General features: G+C 47.9%; 1 protein-coding gene across 2 annotated transcripts in view; it reads left to right on the top strand.

Annotated features, from left to right (window-relative positions):
- Positions 1-27289, top strand: part of C4H3orf67 (chromosome 4 C3orf67 homolog) — a 479946-nt gene that overhangs the window by 176161 nt on the left and 276496 nt on the right. For both annotated transcript variants that reach the window (XM_029600997.1, XM_029600998.1), the window contains one exon: positions 7198-7362. In XM_029600997.1, the coding sequence (XP_029456857.1) occupies positions 7198-7362 (165 nt within the window). The remainder of the gene's footprint in view (positions 1-7197; positions 7363-27289) is intronic.

Genomic DNA, 27289 nt, shown 5'->3' with positions numbered 1-27289 from the left:
ATCAAGAGCTGTTAGTTGTCAAACTAGCTTTTGAAGAATGGTGTCACCTACTCAAAGGAGCCCATCACCATGTTTCAATATACATAGATCATAAAAACCTCAAACACCTACATCGAGTTCAGCAGCTATATCCAAGACAGGTTCATCTTTGCCCACTTTGACTTCATACTGCAATATTGCCTAGTACTCAAAAACCAAAGGGCAGATGCCTTCTATCATTCCTTCCAGACCAAGGATGTCCCAGAAACTCCTAGACACATCTTCGATCCTGCTAGCTACCGTGGTAACTGTCCCTCCAGGGAAGATGGTTGTACCTTCTAAACTACATGAGCAAGTGTTGAAATGCCCCCATGACTCCCATGTTGCAGATCACCCTGGATGGGCACAAACCCTTGAATTATATCAGCAACACTACTGTTGGCCTCAAATGAAGCAAGACATCAAGACCTATGTTGACTCATGCCCTACCTGTATATAGCAGAAAACACTGTATGGCCAACCCTGGGGGCTGTTACAGCTGTTGCCAGCCCCCAGGGAGCCTTAGACCCACCTGTCCACAGATTTTATCGTGGATCTCCCTGTCTCAGACGTCACCACTGTGATCTGGGTGGTTATTGATCAATTCTCTAAGATGGCACACTTTGTCCCATTGCCATGTCTTCCTTGAGCAACAGAACTGGCACGTCTTTTCACCCAATGAGCAAATGATAATAATAGGTGGTAGTCCAACCATCAAAGATGAAAAACCAATGAAAGGGGGAAGGACATCAAAGACTCTACAATGTCCATAAAGTTCCAAAACACAGTTTTATTGTATATAAGCAAGCAGAAAGGTTCAAAATGTCAGCATTGAGCCAAATAGTTTATATCAACAAATCAACGGTGTCCCTTTTCACCATCCATGTTTTCTGGTTGCATTGGTTGACCAAACACATGTTGTTGGATAGAGGGGTGCAATTCGCCGCATGATATTTACGCTCTACAAGAAATTTGGTATCACACTAGACTACACCACCGCTTATCACCCACAAGGAAATGGACAAGCTGAACACTCCAATAGTACTCTCAAGATCTTTCTCTGCTCCTACATCAATGAGAGGCAGGATAACTAGGCCACTCTTCTACCCTGGGCTGAGTTCTCCCATAACACCCATATTAATGCAGCCACCGGATCTTCCCCTTTCCAACCTTCTATGGGAAACAACCTCTGCCATTACCCATGATGGTGCTTTGTCCAGCGGATCGACTCTCCGCCTAGGAATTACATGAACTTTAGGAATGGACCAATCACCTGATTCAAAAAGCTGCTGACGAGGCCAAGAAAACTGCCCATAGAAGACTAGCTCCTCAGTTTAAAGTTGGGGAAAAAGTATGGCTGAGCACACAGCATCTATGCCTGTGGATGCCTTTGATGCACCTGACTCCATGATATGTAGGACCTTTCTCCTTACTCCAGCAGTTAGGACATATCACGTACCAATTGAAGTTACCACCCACACTTAAGATACATAATGTATTTCATGTTCATTACTCAAGCCAATGGTACTCTCCTGGCCCTCTAGATCTCTACCTGAACCACAGGATGTAACCATCGACAGAGAGATGGTAAACAAAGTCGAGGTGGTCTTAAATTCTCGCCATAAGGGCAAAAAGATTGAATATCTTACCTCCTGGAAGAACTGTGGTCCAAAGAAAATTCCTGTGAACCTGCCTCCAACATCTTAGACCATAATCTGACAAAGGACTTTCATCAAGAAACCCAGAGCTTCAAGGAGGGGACTTAAGAGGGGCTAATGCCACAAACCACCACACTCATTTCTCGGGCTGCAGTCATGGCGAAACCCCCTCACGGCTGGATGACACCTTTCTCCATGGCAGACCCTGCTCCTCTTCGCAGCAACATGCTGCCATTTTGTCTTGCGGCTGGACACCGCTGACATCCTGCCACCGTGCTTCCCATTAAGTGCTTGCATGGCCAATGCTGCCAAATTTAAAGAGCCCGCAGCAGGAAAAGCACCGCAGCATGGATTGATGACCTCAGGCACTTAGGCCTATAAAAGGCTCTCCAGACCCTTACTTCCTTGCCCCTATTCCAGTAATAGTGCATGTTGCTCCAGTGACCTTTCTCTTGTTCCAGCATTCCTGTCTTCAGTCCAGCGCCCTTGTCTTCAGTTCTTCAGCCCAGCATCCATGTCTTCAGTTTTTCAGAGTCTCCCTCGCTACCCGCCTGTTTTTCTCCTCGCCTTCCTGCCCTGCCTATCCATCCTGATATTCCCTTCAGACAGATACCTGATAATGAATTCAGCCTATCTCTAGATACTTGATTTCCACCTTCCACCAACTACTGTCTGTTCCTGGATACGCTTGACCTCTACCTGCCACCGACCATTGCCTGATCCTGGATACGCTAGACCGCTGCCTGCCTCTGACTCCTGCCTGCCACCAAATACACTCACTCTTCACCTACTCTGACCCAGCCATCTCGACAGATCTCTCTGCCAACAGCAGAATCCCCTACCTAAGACCTGCCAGCCCTGGCACCCAAAGGCTCAAACCAAGGTGAACTTGGGCTGGTAAAGGCGAAGGTCCAGCTGGGCCTCTTCTTCGTCCAAGTCCGCCTGCCGACCATGGGGACTTGCAGGGCTCCTCCCTGCAGATTGTGTCAACTCTGCCTTGATCTAAGGGTCCATGAATGCAACATCTAGCTTCATTATTTCTGATTATAAATTTAGTTCTTGCCTTGATATGCAGACTAATGGATTTTTGAAGTGTCATAGTGGATTTGCCTATTGTTTTCTTGTTTTTTGTACAATAAAGCTGTCAATTTATGATTTTTTTCCTTTTATGTTTTTTTTAGCATTAACTCCCAAGTATAATGACCAATAATAAAGACATTTAAATTGTTGCATTTTAGATTAAGGATCTACCTTAACAAGGGTTCAAACCCATTTTGTTACCACAGGGGAAAAAATGTGATAAATTAGCCTGTACATAAATGTGAAACACCTCAGTATTTGTTAACCACAGAAAATTGAGAACTTCACTACATACAATAGTTCTAACCCCGGTATCATTAAAATTACATTTTAGAGCCAATTCCTAAGACTTTTTCCCAATTTTGTATCTATAGGGAAAGATACTTTAAATCGGGCCCTTTGTGAAAAAATGTTCTTTTGTAAGCATCATAATATAATACCACCAGCATAAAATGTTAAACAAAATAATGGGAATATATTGAGCTTCTGGTTTATACTTTGTGTAGTGCTAGTGGTGCAATGGCAGTAATATGAGCTCCTGTATACGTTCAAAAGTTACTTACTTTCAAATTCAAGCTCACAGGATTAATACAGAAATTATGGCAGTCAGAAAAAAGTCATGGTATTATCTTTCTCATACCCCTCACGTCCCTTAGGCAATTTTTGAAAGAATATCACAGCTTTAGAAAAGGTTGCATCCTAGTTATACAGTGCTATTAAAATGGCCTAGAAGTCAGTGATTGATAGTAGAATAAACTTGACTTAAATATGTGCAAGCATAAACTGTGACGTGATAATACTTAGCAGTGGCTCAGTGTAAAAGCACATCAGCAAGTCACAAATATAAATATCATTATCATTGTTATGAACTGTGCTGCCTGCGGGTTTCCCCGTGAGCAGACTCACTTACCACGCTGCCTTCTTCACCCGACGCGGCAGGGACGCCGCCGTCGGGCCTCTTCACGTGGCTGGAGCCGCGGACTGTCTCTGCCCTCATGGCCCAGAGGCCGCCCCGGATTGTCCTCTTTACCGCGGCTGGAGCCGCGGACTTTCTGCATCTCTCCACGGGGCCGGGACTGCCCCCCGACACCATTACCATCTTCGCGGCGCTAAGGCCGCATCCCCGGGCCGGAGTGGCGAATGGAGCCGCTGCCGACATCAGGGCCTGCGTTCAGGCCAGCCCTGCCTTCTCTGCATCTCTATGTCGGTGCAGGCCGCTGTCCGCGGTCCTGCACAGCTTCCTGCTTGCTTCTTAGGTGCCGGCGCACTCCTCTTCTCTGGACTTCCTGCTTTAGCCCTATAAAAGGGCTGTCTTCTCAGTCTGTCATTGCCTTGCATCGGAGTGTCATCCCTCTGGAGGCTCCTGCCTGCCAGAGCCTTGTAAGGTCTTCTGTTCTTCGTGGAGCTCCTCGTCTCGTCTGCCTTCTACCACGTCTTCGTGTCTTGGTGTCTTGCCTGAGGTCCCGGTCCATGTTCTGATGTCTCGTCATGATCTTCCACCTCCTGATGTGCCTGCCTTCCAGGATGTTCTTCCCTGCGTCTTCGTCTGGTGCTCCTGAGCCTTCTGATCCTGTAGGCCTGTTCTCTCGGATGATGTGTGCCCGAGAATGGGGTGGCCTGCAGGTGAGCCTCTGTTCCCGCCAGCCATAAATGGAGCTTCGGGTGACATCGATTCCGTCATTGGAGTTCCTCTTTGCCTGGATCTTCCCCGCGCTTGTCCCGCTCTCCTCGTGGTCCGTGACCAGCCTCCAACCACTGTGTAGGGCATGCAGTGGGCAGGGTGGTCCGCGACTCAGTCCCGCGGGTGGCCTGAGTAGGGTGCCCTGAGAGACAGTGCAAATGGCCTTCCTCCCAGCTGTTGTCAAGTACCAAGTGTCTTCGTCCGTGATGCCGTCGCATCAACCAAGTGTCTTCATCCGTGATGCCGTCGCATCAACCAAGTGTCTTTGTCTGTGATGCCGTCGCATCAACCAAGTGTCTTTGTCGTCGATGCTGTCGCATCGACCATAGTCCTGTCTACATGTCAAGGCCCGTCTGCCCTCAACCTCAGGCCAGGCCTGCTGCACCATGCTGTTCCTTGCAGCAGGTCCGAAAGGGCTCGGAATGGTCGGAGGACCATTCAACTTCCAACATCCTTGGGTGTTGGCCTTGGGAGCTTGCAGGCTTGGCAGAGGGTCAGACAGTTAGCCATCGTGGGACACTCCGTCAACCCTCGGCCCGGCCCTGAAGGTCTGGGCTCGGTCCGAGGCCCAAGGGCACACTAAAACACCAGAGCGCAACAGAATGCAAGGCCTTTAGAGGCCGTCCTTCACAACAATCATATATATTATTATATACTTCATTCTGTACCACATCAGTGTCTCTTTAGTTTAGACCTTTTACCTCTTCTGTAAAACTATAAGTGTTAATAAGAACAACTCAAAAAAGCCTTGAAAATGTGTAGGAAAGTTAAAATGTAGTTTAGATATATCCAGTTATTATCCATTATTATTGACTGGGACAGAGTTGAGCTTTCAGATTTGCCCTCACTCACTGTTCATTAAAAAGGTAACTGCTTCTTTGGAAAATTTGCTTAACAGCTGTGACAAAAACTCAAGATTTTAGGACTCTTTCTGGTCTCTAGAGGGAGTTGTCCAGCATCTTGGCTGGCATGGAGGACAATCCTAAACTGGCACAAATAGGTAATCAGAGCTGTCATAAATCTAGAGGTCCAAGTTTACCACCTTCCTCCTTTCATTGAATTTCTATTAGTGTCTTATAAATCCTCTCTGCATTTCTAAGTGCAAGGTCTTTTCTTATCTAAGCGCCCCTAGTGCTTACTCTTCCCTTCTGCTTATTCTCTGAATAGACCTCCCTTCTCCTGAACTTGAATTATCCTGGTTCCCACAGAATCTTTCTTTAACAATTTCACACTGGGTTTGTTCAATTTTTCTTTGCTTAAAAAAAACAAAACACTTTAACATCATTTTGATCTGTATACTTGTTTAATTCTTTACATTCTCTTATACAACAAAATCTTCTTATCCTTAGAATTCTCAACAGGATTTAAATAAACTATACAGTCTCTGGAAGTTTGTCAATTCACATACATACTTTCAGTTCAGAGAAAGGGAAAAAAGAAAAACAATTGTTACTTAATTGCTGCTAATACCTCTTATTCTTTGAAAGCTCCCTTCTCCAGCCTCTTACTCCCAATCACTTAATGGGCAGGAGCATCATTTTCTACTACTTATTATAATTCAACATCTATTAGAACTAAAGCATAAGTAACAATCTCTTAAAGGCAACTTTTGTTGTATTAGAGCTCAATGCAAAAACCTTTCCATTTAAATTGAACTGCTAGCAATGCTTCACATAAGATAGGCTCACTTCTGTGGAATCTCCATACACAGCTGACAACCTCTGGAATAAACTAATTGACTTTCATTTTCTAGTGCAGCAGAAATATTGCTCTCACTCAGACCCTGTACTTCAATCGTTTAATCACAAAATAAGTGTCAACACATCTTAGTTTAGGATTTCCTTTCTTCAATTTCCTTTTTTTCCCCAGAATAGAATCCCACAATCCATTCTTCTACTCCCCATGCTCAACACTGCCTTAATTAGAGAAGTACAGTTCCCTAACACTGCCTTTATTAGAGGAGTACAGTTCCGTAATGCTTTCCAAAAATAAAACTTAGCTTAAATACTGATAATATTCCCCATTAGACTCTGGCTCAGGGTCTGGGTCCTCAGAAAGCTCCTGCATGATGTATCTGAAGTAGATCTACACAATTTGTTCTTCTCCTTCCTCTCTCTTGATTCTTAATGCCACTGGTTATTTAAAGCACCTGGCAGCCTATGACTGGGAGACCGCGGAGTCCTGTTTGCTTATGCTCTTTGAAACTAAGTATAGGGGAAGCTGGGACATGTAGTCTTACCAACGGTTAAGCCTGGATTTGTCAATAGGCATACTAAGTCTTTGCCTCGGGTAGTAGAAATCGGGGGGAGGCGGTGGGTAGTAGGCTAGCTAAAGATTTGCTGCCTTTCAATAAAAATAATAGACATTATACAAATAAATATAGCATAAAACTATTCAGTTTCATAATGTAATATAAAAGATGGAAATGTTTGCCAATTTGCTTCAGAATTTTAAAATTTTTGCCACAGGATCTACCCCGAGCTGCCACAGGAAACTAAAGGACTGTGCCTTATATCTTCTGCCCCCCTGTTGTCCAACTATGTGGGGGGAAGGGAAGAGGGGAATGACAGAGAGTGACAGCACCAACAGTGCCTAAGCGCCAAAACCCTAAATCCATCACTGCCACCATCCTCCTCAGCTTCTTAACCCTATTTCTTCTCCACGGACTGCTGGCTTTAATTCATTACAACCACTATGTCTGAAACCAAAATATTTAAAAATTATTAATTACAATAATTTATATTTCTTCTTTTATTTCAGATATATATGTTGTGCCTCCTATGGCTGAGGAACCTACAGATGTTATTCCTCGAAGCTGCCAGTTTACTACAGATGTGCCTCAGGTCACACAGTTATTCGATATGACAAAACTGCACCTAACAGAAATAAGGTTAGGAGTACGACCTCTAACTTCAGCAATACCAGGTAAACTATCAGGCACTGAAAATATATATGTTATATCATCAACTCTGTGTGTTTCATTATTTGCTGATTTTTTTCATTCAGAATTATAATCTGCCTTGAACAGGCTTTTTAGCTTAAATAGGCAAGAATATAAATTTTAAACTAAATTAAATATATACAATACATATTGGGATCAATATTCAAAGTCATTTAGCTGGATACTTCAGAAATTAACTGACTAAATGGCGAGTTTTGAATATTCCTCTTATTTATCCAGCTAAAAGTTAGCTGGATAAGTCATCGTCAGACTAAGATTTAGCCAAATAAGAAAGGGGTATGTTTGGGGCATTCCAGGGTGGGGTTATTGACTATCTCTAGATATGCCTCAGAACAGGTCTGAAGTTATCCAGGAATGTGTTCCCGGATAACTTTTGCTTAACTAGCTATATTGCTAAGAATATAGCCGGTTCAGTAGTGATGGCCTGATTAAAAAAAAAAAAAGTTGGTGTGCAGGCTTGGCACTGCAGATTCATGCCTCCCACTCAATGGTTCAAAGCCTGTGGCCCCCCCCCCCCCCTTCCAAATGGAAATCTGATCTGCCATGCCACCTTCCCCCACCCCTTCACGGTTCTGATTTGTCGTTAAAAGTGGCTCCATCCTCTCTCCTTTTCTACCACTCCTCCACAACCCTACCCCCCCCCCCCTCCAGTCTGGTACCTAAACTTGTAAAATCTTCAGCCTGGATTGCAGTAACAGCCTATTACAACCTGGGCCCAGCACGTCTAGTTTTTGCTGCTAATACTGTCTCTATGTCCTCCATCAGTTCCCCTCTGCAGAAGTTCAGAATGAATTGTGTCCTTGACTTAATTATAATAAAGTGAGTAGGCCTAGAGCTTTAGTATGTGAAGCAAAAACCATGTGACAGCATCCACAGAAAGTTTTGATAATTTCACCTCTTCCATGTTAGTATGGCTGCTTACCATGGCAGTCACTCTAAAAGGGCAGTCACACAGAAAAGAAAACAGGGATTGGCAGGCAGCAGCAGGCATGGGACAAGAAGGTGCACTGGACACCTTGAACACAACCAAGGAGTGCACCAGCAGGACAGGGCAAATAACTAGTACAAGACAGCGGGGGTAAATAAGCAAACACGGGATTAGACAAAGTATGGAACAGCAAAGTCAGTACTAGGGAACCAGATGGACAAGGGGCTGAAGAAATGCTTAACCCAGGATGGGGCAAGCTAAAAATACACTGGTAAGAAGGGCCACAGGGAAGCCCAGTCAATGCAAGAGCAAGGCTAGGAACACACAAGCACAGAAGGCCACAAGGAGGTCTCTAGGGTAAGGAACCAGGTAAAGAGCACAAAGGCAAGAAAGGTCCCAAAGAGACCTAGGCAAGACAGGGGCAAGACAAGAAGCACATAGACAAGGAAGATCACTGAGAAGCCCAGATAGAGAACAAGGCAAGGTGTACACAGACTAGATAGGCCAGAGAGAGGCCTAGCCAAGAGAGGGGTAAGGCAAGGAGCACAGGCAAGAGAGGCCACTGGAGGGCCTAGACAGGACAAGAACAATGCAAGGAGCACATGGACTAGAAAGGCCATTGATAGGCCTAAACAGAGCAAGGCAAGGGACCATACCTTATACTAAGAAAAGAGTACAAAGACAAGGGGCCAAAGGCAGACTCCATGCTGAGGTGGAGAGTAAGCTGTGAGAGATGGTTTATAGAACTGGCCTTGCTGCATCATGCAGCTTTCAAGGCAGAGGTTAGAGCAGGTCCAAATGGCCAATTGACGACCTCTGCTGGCAGGGAGCTGCCTAATAGCCAGCTTCATTACAATCTGCTATTAGTACTTATAAATCTGAAATAAAAAAAAGCCAAATGTGATTTTATTTCTAAACAATTGAAAATGGTTGACAATAGATCTAAAAGGTTTTTCGCTCTGATATGTAGACTGTCAGGTACTTTTGAACCCTTGCTGCCTGCCAACTTTTTCCAGCAAAAGATTCTAAATATTCATTCCCTGTACGTACCTGGATCAGTCCAGACAGTGGGTTATGTCCCCAATCCAGCAGATGGAGTCAGCACAAGCTTTGAGGGGGCGTATCCATATATACTACTACCCCCTCTGCAGGAGTTCAGTATCTTCTGACTCCAGCAGATGCGAGTAGGGGAATCAGGCTTCCCCTCCTTTTCCTTCACTTTCTTTCTTGATTATGGCTTGTTGTTGTCTTTTTCTGTGGATCAAGTTTGTATCAAGTTTGTATTAAGTTTAAAAAAAAAAAAAAAAAAGGCAGAGTTCTTTCAACTTCTGGGGAGTGGCTTATCTTCCTTGTCTCTTCTCTGCGGCCTTGCTGTTTATTTCTCGTTGCAGCCAGGGGTAAGTTTGTTTTTCCTTTGTAGTTTTTTCCTTTACAGCTCAGCCCCCGGTGCCCGCGAAAGCCGGTGGAGCCGGCCTCTTCGCTCTTTACTCCCTCACCCGCGGCCATTTTACAGCTCCTCATGGGCTGCTGAGCCATTTAGGGAAAGATGTCTGGGGCGGGTCGTGTGGCCAGGAAGGCCCCCCCGCGGCACCCTCCTCTATTTTCAGACAGCGGGCAGTGCGGGCCAACCGGGCCCCCCCGCAGCGGCGCCTTTGTGCGCGTGGCCCCCCCCCCCCGTGGCTTTTTCTTTTCTCCTGCAGCGATCCCGATGCCGCGGCCGTCCCGCTGTGCGGCCTGCGGAGACCCGGGGTCCCGGATTTCCCGGGAGGGCATCTGTGCACGATGCCTTCCCGGGGGGGAAGGTACCTCACAGTCCCTGACTGATTTCTCTTTTTTGCCCGGGCGGTGCGGGCCGGCCACTCCGCCATTTTTGGCGGGAACGGCGGCCATTTTACATTCTGAGCGCCCTGAGGCGCAGGCCACGAGGGGGAACGGATCCCTGGAGGCCACGAGGGAGAACGGATCCCTGGAGGACTCTACCAGCGGGGGTGTTCCCCCGATTTTGGTGCAGGAACCAAGCACCCAGAGCCAGGGAGCAGGAACCACGCCGCCCCCGAAGCGCACCCGAGCAGGCCGGGGTTCTCTCCGGAGTTTATCTTGCTCATGCATACCGCTTATCTGCAGGGGCTGGAAGCACCTGTGGGCCCCCCCCCCCCTCCTAAGATCCCTCGGATGTCGCCCTCGACGCCGGCCCCCCCCGACCCTCCGGGAGTGGGGGCCTCCGGGACCCTCCGGGAGTGGGGGCCTCCCGCCTTCGGGCGTGGATCGGACCCGGGAAACCCGGGTCCGATCCACGCCCGCAACAGTGGGGGCGGTGCCAGACCCAGCGGGACATGGACTTGACCTCCTGGACGGGGGACAAGGGGACGGCACACAGGAGGGGGATGATCCACGTACCCTACGCCTCTTCCAGAGGGAAGAGCTGGACGACCTCATCCCGCAGATCATCCAAGAATTAGATTTGGATCCGCCACCAGACCCGCCTGCCCCAGTAGCTCCCGCTGTCATCACTTCTTCAAGGAAGGGAGATCCTGTCCTGGCGGCACTCCGGCCGAGGGCTCGGGCTTTTCCCATTCATGACTCGTTTTTACAACTTCTCACCAGGGAATGGGACACCCCGGAGGCCTCCCTGAAGAGCAGCCGGGCTATGGAAAAGCTGTACCCGCTCCCCGAAGATTTTCTGGACCTCATCAAGGTCCCAAAGGTGGACTCCGCAGTGTCGGCAGTCACGAAGAGGACGACTATCCCAGTGACGGGAGGTGCGGCGTTGCGGGACACACAGGATCGTAAGTTGGAAGTTTTCCTTAAGCGGGTTTTCGAGGTCTCCGCTCTGGGTATGCGGGCGGTGATGTGCAGTTCGCTTGCCCAGCGGGCTAGTCTCCTTTGGGTGCAACAACTCCTCACGTCTCAGAACCTGCCATCCGATGAGGCTGCCCAGGCAGATCGGCTAGAAGCCGCAGTGGCGTATGGGGCGGACGCCTAGAACGACCTTTTTCGGGTCCTCGCAAGATCCATGGTTTCGGTAGTGGCAGCACGACGACTACTGTGGCTACGCAATTGGGCGTCTGATACGTCCTCTAAGTCCAGTCTGGGCTCTCTTCCCTTCAGGGGCAAGTTCCTCTTCGGGGAGGATTTGGACCAGATCATCAAGTCCCTGGGGGAGAACGCTGTTCATCGGCTGCCGGAGGATAGGTTTCGACCATCCAGAGCGTTTTCTTCTTCTCGGACCAGAGCCAGAGCGCAACGGCGCTACAGGGGCTACAGACAGACGGGCTCCCGGCCATCCGCCCCCAGGTCTCAGCCCTGGTTGCACGCCTTCCGCGGGCATCGGCCCGCACGCACTACTCCCGGAACCGGGAACCCCTATACCAAGTCTTCACAATGATGCCAGTCTCGCCCACTCCCCTGTCCCCAGGATTGGGGACCGACTAACGTATTTCTAAGCGGAGTGGGCACGGATCACCTCGGACCAGTGGGTCCTGGATACCATAAAACACGGCTACGCATTGGAATTTGTCCGCCCCCCGCAGGGAAGGTTCATCTTTTCCCCCTGTGGCTCGGACCTCAAGAGAGGAGCGGTGCAGCTGACTCTGGACAGACTCCGGGAGATAGGCGCTACTGCGCCCGTGCCCTTCGGAGAGGTGGGCTCGGGCCACTATTCCATCTATTTCGTCGTACCAAAGAAGGACGGTTCCTTCCGGCCTATCCTAGTCCTCAAGGAAGTCAACAAATCCCTTCGAGTCGTTCGGTTCCGCATGGAAACGCTCCGGTCAGTGATTGCGGCGGTGCATCGGGGGGAGTTCCTCGCCTCCCTGGACTTAACGGAGGCCTACCTGCACATTCCCATCCGCCCGGACCACCACAGTTTCCTTCGTTTCAAAATTCTGGACCAGCATTTTCAGTTCACGGCTCTCGCGTTTGGATTGGCGCCGGCGCTGCACACCTTCACCAAGATCATGGTAGTTGTGGCGGCAGCTCTCCGGAAGGAGGGCATCCTGGTTCATCCTTATCTGGACGATTGGCTCCTCCTGGCGAAGTCATTCGATCATGGACGCTCAGCGGTGACTCGAGTAGTACGGTTTCTACATTCCCTGGGATGGGTAGTGAACTTCTCCAAGAGCTCCCTCATGCCCTCGCAACGCTTGGGTTTTTTTTGGGGGCAACTTTCGACACCCTACTGGGCAAAGTTTTTCTGCGCCAGGACAAAGCTCAATCCTTGCGGGATCACACACGACGGTTCTCTGCGTTACCAGAGCCCACCTCCTGGGACTACCTGCAACTCCTGGGAGTGATGGGGTCCACCATCGACCTTGTACCTTGGGCTTTTGCGCACCTCAGGACCTTACAGTGGGCGCTCTTCTCCCGTTGGAAACCAGTATTGCAGGACTATCAGATGATTCTCCCGCTCCCACAGAATGCCAGGGACAGTCTGGGCTGGTGGTTGGATCCGCCGAACCTGGCCCGTGGCATGTCCCTCGATCTGCCAGATTGGGTGGTGGTGACCACCTATGCCAGTCTAGCAGGCTGGGGTGCAGTCTGCGATCGAAGCGCCACGCAGGGGACGTGGTCCACGGTGGAGGCGAAGTGGTCAATCAACCGTCTGGAAACCAGAGCGGTCCGGCTAGCTCTGCGACATTTCCTCCCGCTTCTTCGGAACCGAGAAGTCAGAATCCTATCGGACAACGCTACCACCATGGTCTACATCAACCGACAAGGAGGCACGCGCAGCCCGCAGGTCGCGCTCGAGGCGGCGCTGCTGATGCAATGGGCGGAGCGTCATCTCGTCCGGCTAGCGGCCTCGCACGTCGCCGGTGTGGACAACGTCCAGGCGGACTTCCTCAGTCGTCAACTGCTGGACCCGGAGAGTGGTCTCTCTCCGACAAAGCAATGCAACTTCTCGTCCATCGGTGGGGGGCCCCCCACTTGGATCTGATGGCGTCCGCTCTCAACGCCAAGGCTCCACGCTTCTTCAGTCGCCGGAGAGAGCGCGGAGGGAGTGGATGCCCTGGTCCTCCCGTGGCCGCCATATCTTTCTTTTCCTCCATGGCCCCTGGTGGGCAGGATGCTCCGCAGAATAGAAAGCCATCAGGGGACCGTGGTTTTCGTCACCCCAGAATGGCCCAGGCGACCCTGGTTTGCGGACCTGCTACAGCTGGTGATCGACGGGCCAATCAGGCTGGGGCACCTCCCCCAGCTCCTACATCAGGGCCCGGTATTTTTCGAGCAGGCAGAATTCTTCTGTCTTGCAGCCTGGCTTTTGAGAGGCGCCGCCTCCGGCGTCGGGGCTACCTGGAGGCGGTAGTATCCACGCTATTGCGGGCACGAAAGACATCGGCCTATGTTCGAGTCTGGAAGGTGTTCGAGCTGTGGTGTACCAGCCAGGCCACGAGACCCGCTAAGGCTTCTGTACCTCAGATCCTTCAGTTTCTACAGGCGGGGGTGGAAAAAGGGCTCACCTATAATTCACTACGGGTTCAGGTGGCCGCCCTTGGTTCGCTGTTGAGCGATGGGGGCTCTCTTCTACAGCATCCTGACATTGCTCGTTTTCTCAAGGGTGTCAAGCATATGCGTCCTCCGTTACGGGACCCTTGTCCCTCCTGGAGTCTTAACCTTGTGCTTTGCTCCCTGTCGGGACCACCGTTCGAGCCGCTGCGCAGCGCAACGATAAAGGATCTCACTCTCAAGACTGTATTTCTTGTGACCATCTGTTCCGCTCGACGCATCTCGGAGATGCAGGCTCTGTTGTGTAGAGAGCCCTGTCTCCGTTTCTCCGACTCTGGAGTTTCGCTTCGCACCGTTCCCTCCTTCCTTCCGAAGGTGGTTTCTGCATTCCATGTGAACCAGACGGTGGAGTTGCTGTCCTTCTCTTCCTCAGAGCCGAAGTCTCTCCGTCTCTTGAATGTCAAGCGCACTCTGCGCCTCTATCTGGAGGCTACAAATGAGTTCCGAACCTCTGACCATCTCTTTGTACTCTGGGCCGGTCCTAAGAAGGGGTCTCAGGCCTCGAAGACTACCATTGCCAGATTGCTGAAGGCCGGCATTGCTGCTTCCTACATTGGGGCGGGTCAGACTCCCCCACCCGGAATCGTAGCGCATTCTACACGTTCTCAGGCGGCTTCCTGGGCGGAGGTTCGCTCGGTATCCTCGCAGGAAATTTGTAGGGCAGCCACCTGGAAATTGTTACACACGTTCTCGAGGCACTATCGTCTGCACCTCGCCTCTTCGGTCTCTGGACACTTTGGCGAGCAGGTTCTCCGAGCAGGCCTCGCAGGACCCCACCCGATTTAGGGAAGCTTGGGTACATCCCACTGTCTGGACTGATCCAGGTACGTACAGGGAAAAGAAAATTATTATTTACCTGCTAATTTTCGTTCCTGTAGTACCATGGATCAGTCCAGACGCCCACCGCGTTTGGGTTCTTGATCCTGCTCAGCTCTGCGCTGCTTCTTGCTCGCAGTGTTCTGAGTCTTCACAGTTGTTTCTTTTCGCTGTTTTTCACAGCTCCCTACAAGTTGGTAGGATGTTTGCAGTTACTTGTTGCGGTTACAATTGTTTTCATTATCTGTTTCCACAAACTTGATCCTTCGGGGGTTTCTACTCGGGCTTTGATATACTCGATACTGAACTCCTGCAGAGGGGGTAGTAGTATATATGGATACGCCCCCTCAAAGCTTGTGCTGACTCCATCTGCTGGATTGGGGACATAACCCACTGTCTGGACTGATCCATGGTACTACAGGAACGAAAATTAGCAGGTAAATAATAATTTTCTTATTTTTCTTGCCTGTCTCCCCTAACAATGTGGAGAACTGATATGATTACTGAACTGGATAATGTCAATAATGATCATTGTTCTAGTGGAGGACTAATTGGACTTTCCAAGTGGAAGGCTTTCAGTCCAGTAGTGATTATAGGCATGGACAAATTTCTAGCATCTATGAATAATTCTCTGTCAAATCTTGGCCTATTGTGAACTTTTCTGATTAAGGATAAGAACTGGGACTTGCCACACATTTGATGATTATGGTCAATAACTATTTGAGTTTTGGCCAGGTCTCTGCTTAGCTGAAATTAGTGTTAGTACTTCCAATTCTTAAAAAGAAGTCTATGGATGCTAATGATCCTAAAAACTATCGTTCAGTTTCAAATATTCCATTTGTAATGAAGGTCATGGAAAAAGTGGTTTTCGCTCAACCTAGCGATATTTTAGAGAAATGTTAGAGAAATGTTAGAACCAAAACAGCCTTGGTAGCAATGGTAAATTAAATTAGGCAGAATGTTGACAAGGGAAAAGAGGCAATTGTTGTTTCGGTTGACATTAGCTTGGTATTTGATACTGTTAATCATAGTCTTTTATTGCTAGTTTATAGGAGTTGGGCATATAACTGTTTTTAATTGGATTACATCTTTTTTTTTTTTTTAAATTATCATTTTTTTGTCAACTGGGGAGATTGTAATAAGCTCAGTATCAGTAGGCCCTTAGTACTGTGTGGTTGGCACAGCTTAGCGGGCAAGCCTGCTAGGCTCACGCTGACAGCTAGCTTTCACATCCTGTGACAGGACAACTGGAGCTTCACCTATTTCAACTGCCTCCCCAAAGGTTTAGCCCATGGATTCTGGCATCTAGCAGGACTTAGGTGGGTCCCTATAGCAGTCAGGTGGATGAGAGTCCAATGAGAAGTCCGAGGTCAGGGCTGGCAACAGACAGGAGATACTGGAGACAGGCTAGAGGTCGGGGCAGGCAGCAGATATTGGAGACAGACCAGAGGTCAGGGTCGGCAGCAGACAGGGCAAAGTCAGATCCAAGGCAGAAGTCAGGTCCAGTGGCAATCAAAGGAGATCAAGGTCCAAAGCAGAGGTCAGAATCTGGGAGGTCAAACCAAGGGAGGACAAGGAGAGACAGGACTAAGACAAGGACCAAAACAATAAGCTCAGCTGGGCAAGGCAGACAATGATGGAGTAAGGCAAGGGCAAGGTGGACAAGAACTCAGGAGCAAGGCAAGAACAAGACAGGAACACAGGAGTGGGAATAGGAATACTGGAATGAAGGCAACATGCACTGAGGCACAAGGCACATCAGGAGACTTGTTGCTGAGGCATCTTTTGCTCCTCGATAGAAGCATTTTGTAAACAGGAGAAGATGATGTTATCAGCCATGGGTCCTTTAAGAGTGGGGCCATTGAGCGTGCACATGCGCCTAAGGAAAGTCAGGGGGAGCTGCGGCTGGCGACATCCTGTGCTGCATTCAGTACCATTGGTGGAGTGAGGCAGCATCCTGGCCATTCACAGGTTCGGTGTCATTGAGGGTGAGTAAAGCGATTCATGAGGCCATTCTGCAAACTGCCAAACATAATAGAGATGATGCGTACTCACAGAAAGAAGTGTCTTCCAAAGTTCCTCAAGGCTCTTTCTTATCTCCTCTTTTGTTCCATTTGTTCCTTACTGTACTTCCCAAGATTGTTCAGAAGCAATATTTTAGCTGTTATATTTATACTGATGATGACAAGTTTTAGCATTTTTTAATTCAGATTCTATAGCTGAGATGACAAAAATTTTAATGCATGCTTAGACAAAATTGCAACCTGGTTGCTTGACCATAAACCATAACCTGGTTAGCTGCAACCAGCTTATTGCAAAAAGGGGGATGTCATTACCCTTCACTCACAGACTCATAGGAATAAGGACAGATAATGTATTGGTAGAAAATTGGCAGCAGTTTTTATTGTAGAACAGATGAACATCAAAGACCTAAGAACCCGAGCCATAAAAAGTAACTCTATTGAGCACCACCTGTGGTGGGCAGTGTGTCAACTCTGGGCCCAGGGCCCTCTGCAAGCAAGCAAATCTTTGTCCTACCAAGAGGTGTTCCTCCTAGGTGTTTCCAGTCAACCCACCTTACACAAGCAAGGTGACTGCCCAACTGATGGGGGGCGTCTGGTCTGCTGCCGCTCTGGGGCCAACCAGCCCCGGCAGCAGACAGACCACTAGCATATCAAAGATGGTGAACAACACAAAATGCACTGCCTCTACTCAGAGACTCCCACTCCGGACTTGGGTACCCCCACCTCACTTGTGATATAAGTAACAAATTCCCATGAAAAGCAACCAACTAACTGCAGAATCTGACTAGCAATTTGCGAAACAGTCATAAACTAGAGTGGGTGGAAGGGTGCAGAAAAGGCAGCAGCATGAGGAGCAGAATCAAAAGAGATAGCACAGGTGCCGAGTCCAGTGTTCCCATCCCTGCACCACTGATTCCACCCTCCTCCCCCTCCACAGCCGGCCTCCGGCTTCAAATAGCCCAATGGGCTTGCTGGATACGAACAGGACAACCCCTGATTGCCAGCTCTTTCCCTGTGGCACACCCTTTCTAGCCTTGCTCCAACCTGCTCTAAGGTTGCCTTGCTTCTGAGTCGGTGTGCATGATCCTCAGCGCATGCCCATGTTGGCAGGCCGATGTCATTGCACCGGCAACTCCATCACTGCGTGATGCGAGTGTAATGCTGTCATCACCCTCAATGCCGACACTGCCATGCGCCATCACATGCACTGAGCCTGGCCAAGTGAGTGGTTGCCCACGTTTCCCCCACCTCGCTCCAGGTGCGGCAACGGCTTAGCAGCAGTATCCATACATCGGCCCGACTCCGCACCTTATCCCGGTAACCACAACCAACTTGTCGCGAAAAAAAGGGGTGACAATACCCTTCACTCACAGACCCATAGGAATAAGGACAGACAATGTATTGTTACAAAATTGGCCACAGCTTTTATTGTAGAACAGATGTACAACAATGATCTAAGTACCCAAGCCATAACAAGTAATTCTATTGAGCATCACCTCTGGTACCAGGGCTGATGCAGCCAAGAATGGCCTTGTCCTACCAAGAGGTGTTCCTCCTGTGCGTTCCCAGTTAACCCGCCTCATACAAGCAAGGTTACTACCCAACTGATGAGGGCATTCGGTCTGCTACCGCTCTGTGGCCAATGAGCCCTGGCAGCAGACAGACTCCTAGCATAACAAAGATGGTGAACAATACATGATGTACTGCCTCCACTCAGAAAACTCCTCTCCCGGCTTGGGTCCCCCCACCAAAGGGGCCAGTTAGCCAAAAGGATTATCTGGGACCCTCCCCCACACGAGTTGCAGTCCAAGGACTAAGCCCCAAACTGCCCTGTGAATGGCGTGTCTCAAGAAAAAGGCACGTCTCCAGAAAAAGGTCCTGCCCCATGTCAGAGTAGTGCACACTGTCTCTATGGAACAACTCCTCACACTTGATGCATAGCCATTCATGCCTGAAATGCAGACACCCCCCCCCCCCCCCCACCGTAACAATCCACAAAGTTACCAATATGTTTACTGAGTTTTTGCATCCAACGCTCCCACAGCGGCAAGTCTAGGAACCAGTGACAGGGGATGATTTCAGACCCCACAACCCTCTTGCAGGGCTTTAAGGATAAGATGAGTGTCATGTCATTCCTCATATTATCAAGGAGCAACTGTCCAGGGGTGTTCCCCAGATTGTTTCCTCCCAGGTGAATGATGAGCACCTCCGGAAGGTCTGATCTGGTCAGCTGTTGTCGCAGAAGGGAGATGAGCTGATCCCAGTGCATTCTTCTTCGCCAATTCATCGCACTATCATGTCCCAGGGCATGAGACCCAAGTGTGCGCCCATGGCGCACCCTTCCTTGCGCAGTGCTCAGCCCCAAACCCAGATGAATGTCCCGCAATCCACATCATCCAATGTCACTAGTGAAACTCTAAAATTACAGGAGATGTTAACTTGGTTCGCCACCTTGATGCTGCGACTCTCTATTGTGCGCAATGGCCTGGGGAGCCATTCACCTGTCTAACTTAAGAAAGGTCTGCTGGGGATCGCTACCTGCCAATGTTTTGTATTGTGGTACCAGGCTGTGTGGAAACCGCCACACTGGAGGCAGCACCAATTCAGAATAAGTGCATTCCAAACTGTTCCACCTGCATCCCAGCTGCATCCAGGGTGCACTTTAGAATGGTGTCAGATTGGAATCACAATGGGTGTGAGTTGACATGCATTAAAAACTGGACCCTCCTGCAGGTCTGAGCATATTATAGTGCAAGGCATTCACTACAGGGCATGTGGTGAATCCCAGGACCTCAGCTAAGGCAACTAATGAGCCCCACTCCATCTGGTCTATCTCAGACCTCAGGATCTGCAGTTGCAATTTTCCACTGGCGATGGAGACATCACAGGCACAGAGGCCAGAACAATCACGCTTGCAGCTTGCCACTGCCACAAATTTACTCAAGGAAAAGCAGCAAAGAAGGCAATGGAAAAGGTTGCATGGAACAGCAATAGCTCATAGTGGTCACCAAAGCACAAGGAGGTGATTGTGCAGGACTGGCCTGCACCCATCTGGGATACGAGGCTTGGACCTGGCCCATCCCCCAAGGACCTGTCTAACCACGAAGTCTCTGATAGGATTGGGCCAACCTTGAGCTTTGACGAAGAATGTGTAGCCCGCCAAATTGGCCTGTACTGTGCCCCGTGATGTGTGGCCCCGTGATGTGCCGCACTGCTTGGTTGACAGTTGGGCCCCGAGTCGGGCCTAATACAATAAAAATTGCGGGAGAGCGGGCGAGTGCCCGCTCTCCTGTGCACGCGATACAGTAATTTAATTTATTTAAATTAGGGCCAGCGGTAAAAAGAGGCGCTAGGGACACTAGCGCGTCCCTAGTGCCTCTTTTCGGACAGGAGCGGCGGCTGTCAGCGGGTTTGACAGCCGACGCTCAATTTTGCCGGCATCGATTCTCGAGCCCGCTGACAGCCACGGGTTCGGAAACCGGATGCCGGCAAAATTGGGCGTCCGGTTTTCAACCTGTGAGCCGCAAGCCTATTTCAATTTTTTTTTCTTTTTTTTTTACTCTTTTTTAACTTTCGGGACCTCCGACTTAATATCGCCATGATATTAAATCGGAGGGTTTTTACTGCTTTTCTGTGCACTTTCCTGGTGCTGGCGCTATTACCCCTTACTGAATAAGGGGTAATAGCTAGCGTGTCAAAAACGCGCGTCCAACCCCCCCCCCCGAACCTAATAGCGCCCGCAACATGCAAATGCATGTTGATGGCCCTATTAGCTATTCCCGAGCGATTCAGTAAGTAAAATATGCAGCCAAGCCATACATTTTACTTTAAGAAATTAGCGCCTACCCAAAGGTAGGCGCTAATTTCTGCTGGCACCGGGAAAGTGCACAGAAAAGCAGTAAAAACCCTCCGACTTAATATCATGGCGATATTAAGTCGGAGGTCCCGAAATTTAAAAAAAGTAAAAAAAAAAAAAGAAAAAAAAAATTGAAATAGGCCCGCGGCTCGCAGGTTGAAAACCGGATGGCCAATTTTGCTGGCATCCGGTTTCCGAAACCATGGCTGTCAGCAGCCTCGAGAACCGATGCCGGCAAAATTGAGCGTCGGCTGTCAAACCCGCTGACAACCGCTGCTCCTGTCCAAAAAGAGGCGCTAGGGACGCGCTAGTGTCCCTATCGCCTCTTTTTACCGCCGGCCCTAATTTAAATAAATTAAATTACTGTATCGCGCGCACAGGAGAGTGGGCGCTTGCCCGCTCTCCCGCAATTTTTACAGTATAGGCCCGACTCTGGCCCGACTGTGAGCCAAGCAGTGCGGCACATCACGGGACACAGTACAGGCCAATTTGGCGGGCTACACATTCTTCATCAAAGCTCAAGGTTGGCCCAATCCTATAAGAGACTTCGTGGTTAGACAGGTCCTTGGGGGATGGGCCAGGTCCAAGCCTCGTATCCCTGATGGGTGCAGGCCATCAGGTACTGTATCGGCCTGACTATATATTGCACTATCCTGTGCATTAACTCAAGACCCTGTGACTGGTCTGTGGTATCCAGAAAGTTCATGTCATCATTGAAACCTCTCAAGTATACTCGCCAGATGAATGATGTGATTGACTGGTGAAGCATGTTGAGTGTGTCCTCCCTCCAGTGCTCCAGAGGTATACAGATACTGGCATCCCCCAATCTACGGCATCTGCTGCCAGTCTCCTGAAGTCTTCCCACTTGCAATGAGAAAGACAATCAGTGATCTGGTTGTGCCTTGCCATCAGGTTTATCTGCAAACATCTCAAGACCATTACCCTCAGCAACTCGGAAACCGATTAGCATTTGGCAAACTGCCAGTTAATGATGTGGTTGACAGCCAAGTAATCACACCAGAACACCACCCTCCGGTTAGCCAGCCACTCACCCAAAATGAACAGTGACAAAACCACTGGGAACAATTCCAAAAGGTGATATTTGGTGTGATCCCTGACGTTACCCAGCTGTGTGGTCACATCTCCGCACACCAGGCTCCTTGACAATACAGGGTGAAACCAACACCACCACCCCCCCTGAAGTATCGGAGAACAGTTTCAAGTTGGAACTTGACACAGGGAGAGGCAGCCACACCACCATACCATTGAAATCATCCAGGAACCTTTCCCACACTCCATGATCCTTGCGCAGAGCATGGATCATGGAGTGTGGGAAAGGTTGGGGGGGCCTCCTGACCCCCCCAAGCTGGCCAAAAGTTCCTTTTGGGCCCAACGAGGGTCCCGGAGCGAACCCGCGGGGAATCACGTGACTCCGCGTCACTCCGATGTGGTGCTGACGTCACGTGCTCCTCGCAAAGGAGTTCAGAATTGGCGTCCTGACTCCCCGCTGGATCACCAGGGAGTTGTGGTAAGTCTTGGGGGGGGGGGGGGGTTAAGGAGGGTGAGGGGTTTAAATTTTTATTTGCACGTATGGACATAGACTCAACTTATGGAATTCTCCATATGTCCATATTGACCGCAAATGGGACCCCCTTTCGACTTATGGACTTATGAACATAAACTTTTGCTCTGCACATCCCTACCCCCCTGATCTGCCCTGGTGGAGTGGGGGGGGGAGGTTGGAAGGCTGCATACTCCCTGTTTCCTCAGAAGGTGGAGCTGTGTTATCAGGGGGTCGAACATTGGGCATGATGCTGATAAAGGCTATTAATATGCACTCTTGCCAGGCAAACAAACTTCCTTCCTATTTGCTTTTTTATTTTAAGTGCAGCATTACTTCTTTAGGTGAAGGCAATGCCAATCAAATTATGGCCAAATTTGCAGCCAGTAGAGGAGGAAAGGACATACATCTCGGTGCAGAGAAGGCAGCAGCGTGGGGAACAGGAACAAAAGGAATGGCACAGGAGCCGAGCCTAGTGTTCCCTTCCCCATGCCTCTGATTCTGCCCCCGCCCCCCCCAAGCTGGCCTCCAGCTTCAAATAGCCCAGTGGGCATGTTGGATGCAGCCCGGACAACCCCCAATCACCAGCTCCCTCCCTGTGGCATGCCCTTTCTGGACTTGTTCCACCCTGCTCTTAGGCTGCCTTGCATCTGGGCCGGCCCACAGGATCCTCGGGCATGCCCGTGTCTGCAGGCTGACATTATCGCACTAGCAACGCATCATTGCATGTGCCAAGCTGCTGGGCCCAGCCAAGTGAGTGGCTGCCCGCATTCCCCCCCCCCCCCCCGCCTTGCTCCAAGCATAGTGCCGGGTTATCGGCGGAGTACGTGCACTGGCCTAGCACTGTGTCTAAATCGGAGGCGATATGGATTGCTGGAGATAAATTGAATATTAATCTGACTCCACGTATCCAGAATCTGGACATTACCTCTGGTCAAGCTAATCAAAATTCTGGGGATGAATCTTTACTGCACACTTTCTATATCTAAGCAGATTTCCTGTATGTCTAAATCAGTTTTTTTCAGTTTGCGAATGATTTGGAGACTAAAACCTTATTTGTGTATGTCAAGTTTAATTAGGCTATTGTGTGCTCTAGACCAGTCTAAAATTGACTATTGCAACTCTCTTAGTGATTACTGAGAACAGTTTAAAGCACATATAGTTACTGCAGAATAAAGCTGCTAAGATGATTAAAGGTGTGTCTAAATTTGTTCATATCTCTCCAGTAGTTAAAGATTTAGATTGGTTGCCTGATTGTTGCAGAGTGGTTTTTAAAATTCAATGTCGTGAGACACAAAGTTCTGTCAAAAGGTATCCTAAATTATCTTTCCAATTTGCTGATTCATGGAATTTAAGATCTTCTCAAAAAGGACTTTTGTAATTGCCTTCTGAAAAAATACATTTGGAAGGAACGAGACAATCAACTTTTCAATATCAAGCCCCTTTGATGTGGAATTCATTACCTGTGGATATTCATTTGGAGAATAATTTCCTAAATTTAGGGAATTAATTAAATCCTGCCTGTTTGTACAAGTTTTTGATTAATGGCCTGTAAAAGTTTAGTTGCTAGTTTGTCTTCAAGATTTCATGAATTATAATATTATTTTAATTTTGTTGATTAATGGCAAATATTACATTTAGGAGAGGGGTTTTCTGATGTTATTTTTGTTGGTTTCTAATACACTTTGATTATTGTATGTAATGTTATTTTTATTGCTTTTTGATTGATTATCGTATGTAATATTTTATTGCCTATTGCATTTTTGTACACTGTTTTGAAGTTCTGCCATTACTATTTAGGACTGCCTCGATAGCAACACTGGTAGCACAAAATACCAGCAGTGCTGTAGGATCTTACAGCAACACAGGTAGTATAGCTGTTTCATTTACTGTTCTCTTATGGTCCACCTCTTTTCTGAATGAGCACTCTTTCACAGTGTTTCTTGGCAATGCATCCTCTTCATTGTACTCTTTAACTACTGGGGTGCCCCAAGGTCCTTCGCTCTCACCTGTCCTAAACACCTCTTTGTTTGGTTATTTGCCACCTCAACATCAAATTCAAACAATAAGTGGATGATATAAAAGTTTACTTCCCCATCTCTTCGACAATAGATCTGGCATTTTCAAAGTTATCCTGTTGTATTTCACATATTAGAGGTTGGATATTTAACAATATGCTTGCCCTAAATATCGGTAAAACTAAAATTGTTATGCTATTAAGAACGGCTATGGCAGAAGCCCCCTTGAGCTTCTCTTTCAAAAGACAGTTAATCCCTATGGATCTCCAAGGCATGACCTGGGTGTTATAGTGGATTCTCCCAGGGACAGATTTAGGTTTTTGTCACCCCTAGGCACTTTTGGAGGTGTCCCCGCCCTCCCCCAGGGTAGCACACTACCAATGAAATTAACATTGACCAACTCAAAACAAAAATAAAGTAATGGTGTGTCTCAACCTTTTTTATTTCATGGCACACTTTCAAGTTTTCTCAAACCTTGTGGTACACCAAATCAAATTTTGCACTTCCTATTAGCCAAGCTGCTATAGACCCCTATACAAAAAGTACTTGCTAACAGAATACCTCACCATGGACACACATGCAGAATACAAACCCTCACCAAACACAGAATAAATACACCATAAAGTATAAATAGAAACGTACAGAGAAAAACTTAACTGAAAACTATAAGAAGCCTGGCTCTGTATGCAGTGCACATCCAATGGAAAAACATACAACAATAATAACATTAAAAAATACAATACATCAAATATAATAGTAAAAATATTCTAATAAAAATATTTCAAAACAGCTGACAAATTGAACCAATAATTAAAAACTCAAAAATGTTTAAAAATCTCACAAACACTAATAACATATTTCAAAATAGCAAACATATCAAGTAACACCCAATAATAATTAAAATGTATAAGGATTTTAAAAATCCCCCACTCTCCATACCTGGGACTTTAGATTGCAATCATGCTGGAATCTAAAGGGCTGGAGGTTGTGCACAGACTTTATCGTCTATCTTTCTCATATACTTACACACTCTCTAACACAGACATGTTCATTCTTACTCATTTGCTCACTGATTCTCTCATGCACACAGTTACTCAGAGCATGTCAGGCAAATGCTCAGGATGCTTGCCTACCTGTTAGGGACACTCAAACTCACCATTTCCTACAGTCTACATGGGTCACCTCCCTTCACCCCCCTGCCTGCGACTGGTGTGCATGTGAGTTCTCACAAGAAGAGCATAGTTCATTGAATCACACACGCCATATTTCACACACACACACACACACACACACACACACGTTCTGACTCACATATGAGCTCACCCTCACACAAACATATAAAAGAGTCCTTTTCACATCCCCTTTGAATTCCCAATCATTCACTCTTTTCTTTTCCCACTTTCACTCTTTAACACCTATCTCAGCTTAAATCTGTTAATGAGATAGCTATTACCACTCTGGCGATATATTTATGGATAGCTCATCTTGCTTATGAGAGAAATTGGTATCAGGGTGATTCATTACCTGTCATGATTTTCTCTGGAGAAATACCAGGCTATTGAAACTCACCTACCAGTAAGGTGAATTTTAAAAGCCCGTTGAGTGCCAAAACTGGGAAAAACATGCACAAGTTGGGCCAGCGCGCTATGAGCACAAATACATTTTCTGGAAAAGGGAGGGGGGAGGCATGGGCGTGGTCTGAACAGGGCATGGGTGTTTCTGGATTTCACAATGAAACATGCGCATACATACTTACGCGCACAAGCGTGCACCAGGGTCCCCTTTCGCGTAACTATACTTCTGCTATGGATGGTGTGTAAGTTAGAAAACAAGAAAAAAAAAAAGAGAACGGGATTTTAAAGGTCAGGGTTAACAGGGTAAAAGGGAGGCTATTAAACTGGGGGGGGGGAGGGTTGGAAGGCCTATTTTTATTTATTATTTATTTGCGGGTTTTTGTATACCGACATTCATTTAGTGAAAAACATCACATCGGTTTACATTCAACAAAGAGAGATGTCAAAACAGCACATTATAAGAAAATTATAAGGATATAAGGGGATATCAAACAGATTAGAAATTATGGTAGTAAAAGGGCCTGGGCAAACTGGGAATGAACTGAGAAAACTGGCAATTGTGTCGGTGCATGTGTCTACTAAAATCCCCCCACTTATGCGGTAGAAGTGGCATTTGCACACATAGGTGCACATCTACTTAAAATTTCAGGCACATGTGCACATGTACAGCCTATTTTATACCATGCACACATATATGCGCTTATGTTATAAAATGGGCACAAGCAGGCAAACGCGCACCCATATTCCTTTGCTCGGTGTTTTAACATTACCATCAGTGCTTGTAACACTGCCACCTAATTTACCTCAGGTGTGTAAAGTTTTAAGAGAAATTCCTAGGTTTGTTTGCACTCTCAGTGTATGGACTAGTGCAATAGTTCCAAACCTGTCCTGGGGAACCCCCAGCCCGTCTAGTTTTCATGATATCCAAAATGAATATGCATGAGATTAATTTGCACTCAACGCACAGTAAAGCTCTGGAATTTGTTGCCAGAAGATGTGGTTAGTGCAGTTAGTGTAGCTGGGTTCAAAAAAGGTTTGGATAAGGTCTTGGAGGAGAGGTCCATTAACAGCTATTAATCAAGTTTATTTAGGGAATAGCCACTGCTATTAATTGCATCCGTAGCATGGGATCTTCTTAGTGTTTGGGTAATTACCAGGTTCTTGTGGCCTGGTTTGGCCTCTGTTGGAAGCAGGATGCTGGGCTTGATGGACCCTTGGTCTGACCCAGCATGGCAATTTCTTATGTTCTTATGTTCTCCCTTTCCTCTTACTCACTCCCCTTCCTTCCCCCATTCACACTGCCTTTCCTTTTCTTCCCTTAAATATCTATCCCTCTGTTACTCACCCTCTTCTCTCACCTCCACTCCCTTCCCTCTCATACCCTTCTTACTACTTACCCCATTCTCTTCCCTTCATATTTGACACCCTAACCCCCTCCCTCTGTCACTCTTCTTTCCTTTCCCTCACCTCATCTCTCATTTGACTACTTAACCTTCCCTCCCCCCTCCCTCCCCCTCCCCCCCCCCCCCCCAGATAAGGCACAGGCTTAGTGTGCCTAGTGACAAATCCAGGCCTAGATGCCCCTCTGTCTTTACATCCACATATTAACGT

Source organism: Rhinatrema bivittatum, chromosome 4 (genome assembly GCF_901001135.1).
Source record: "Rhinatrema bivittatum chromosome 4, aRhiBiv1.1, whole genome shotgun sequence".
Lineage (NCBI taxonomy): Eukaryota > Metazoa > Chordata > Amphibia > Gymnophiona > Rhinatrematidae > Rhinatrema > Rhinatrema bivittatum.
Note: the sequence above shows the minus strand (reverse complement) of the source record. Positions and strands in the feature narration are given on the sequence as shown.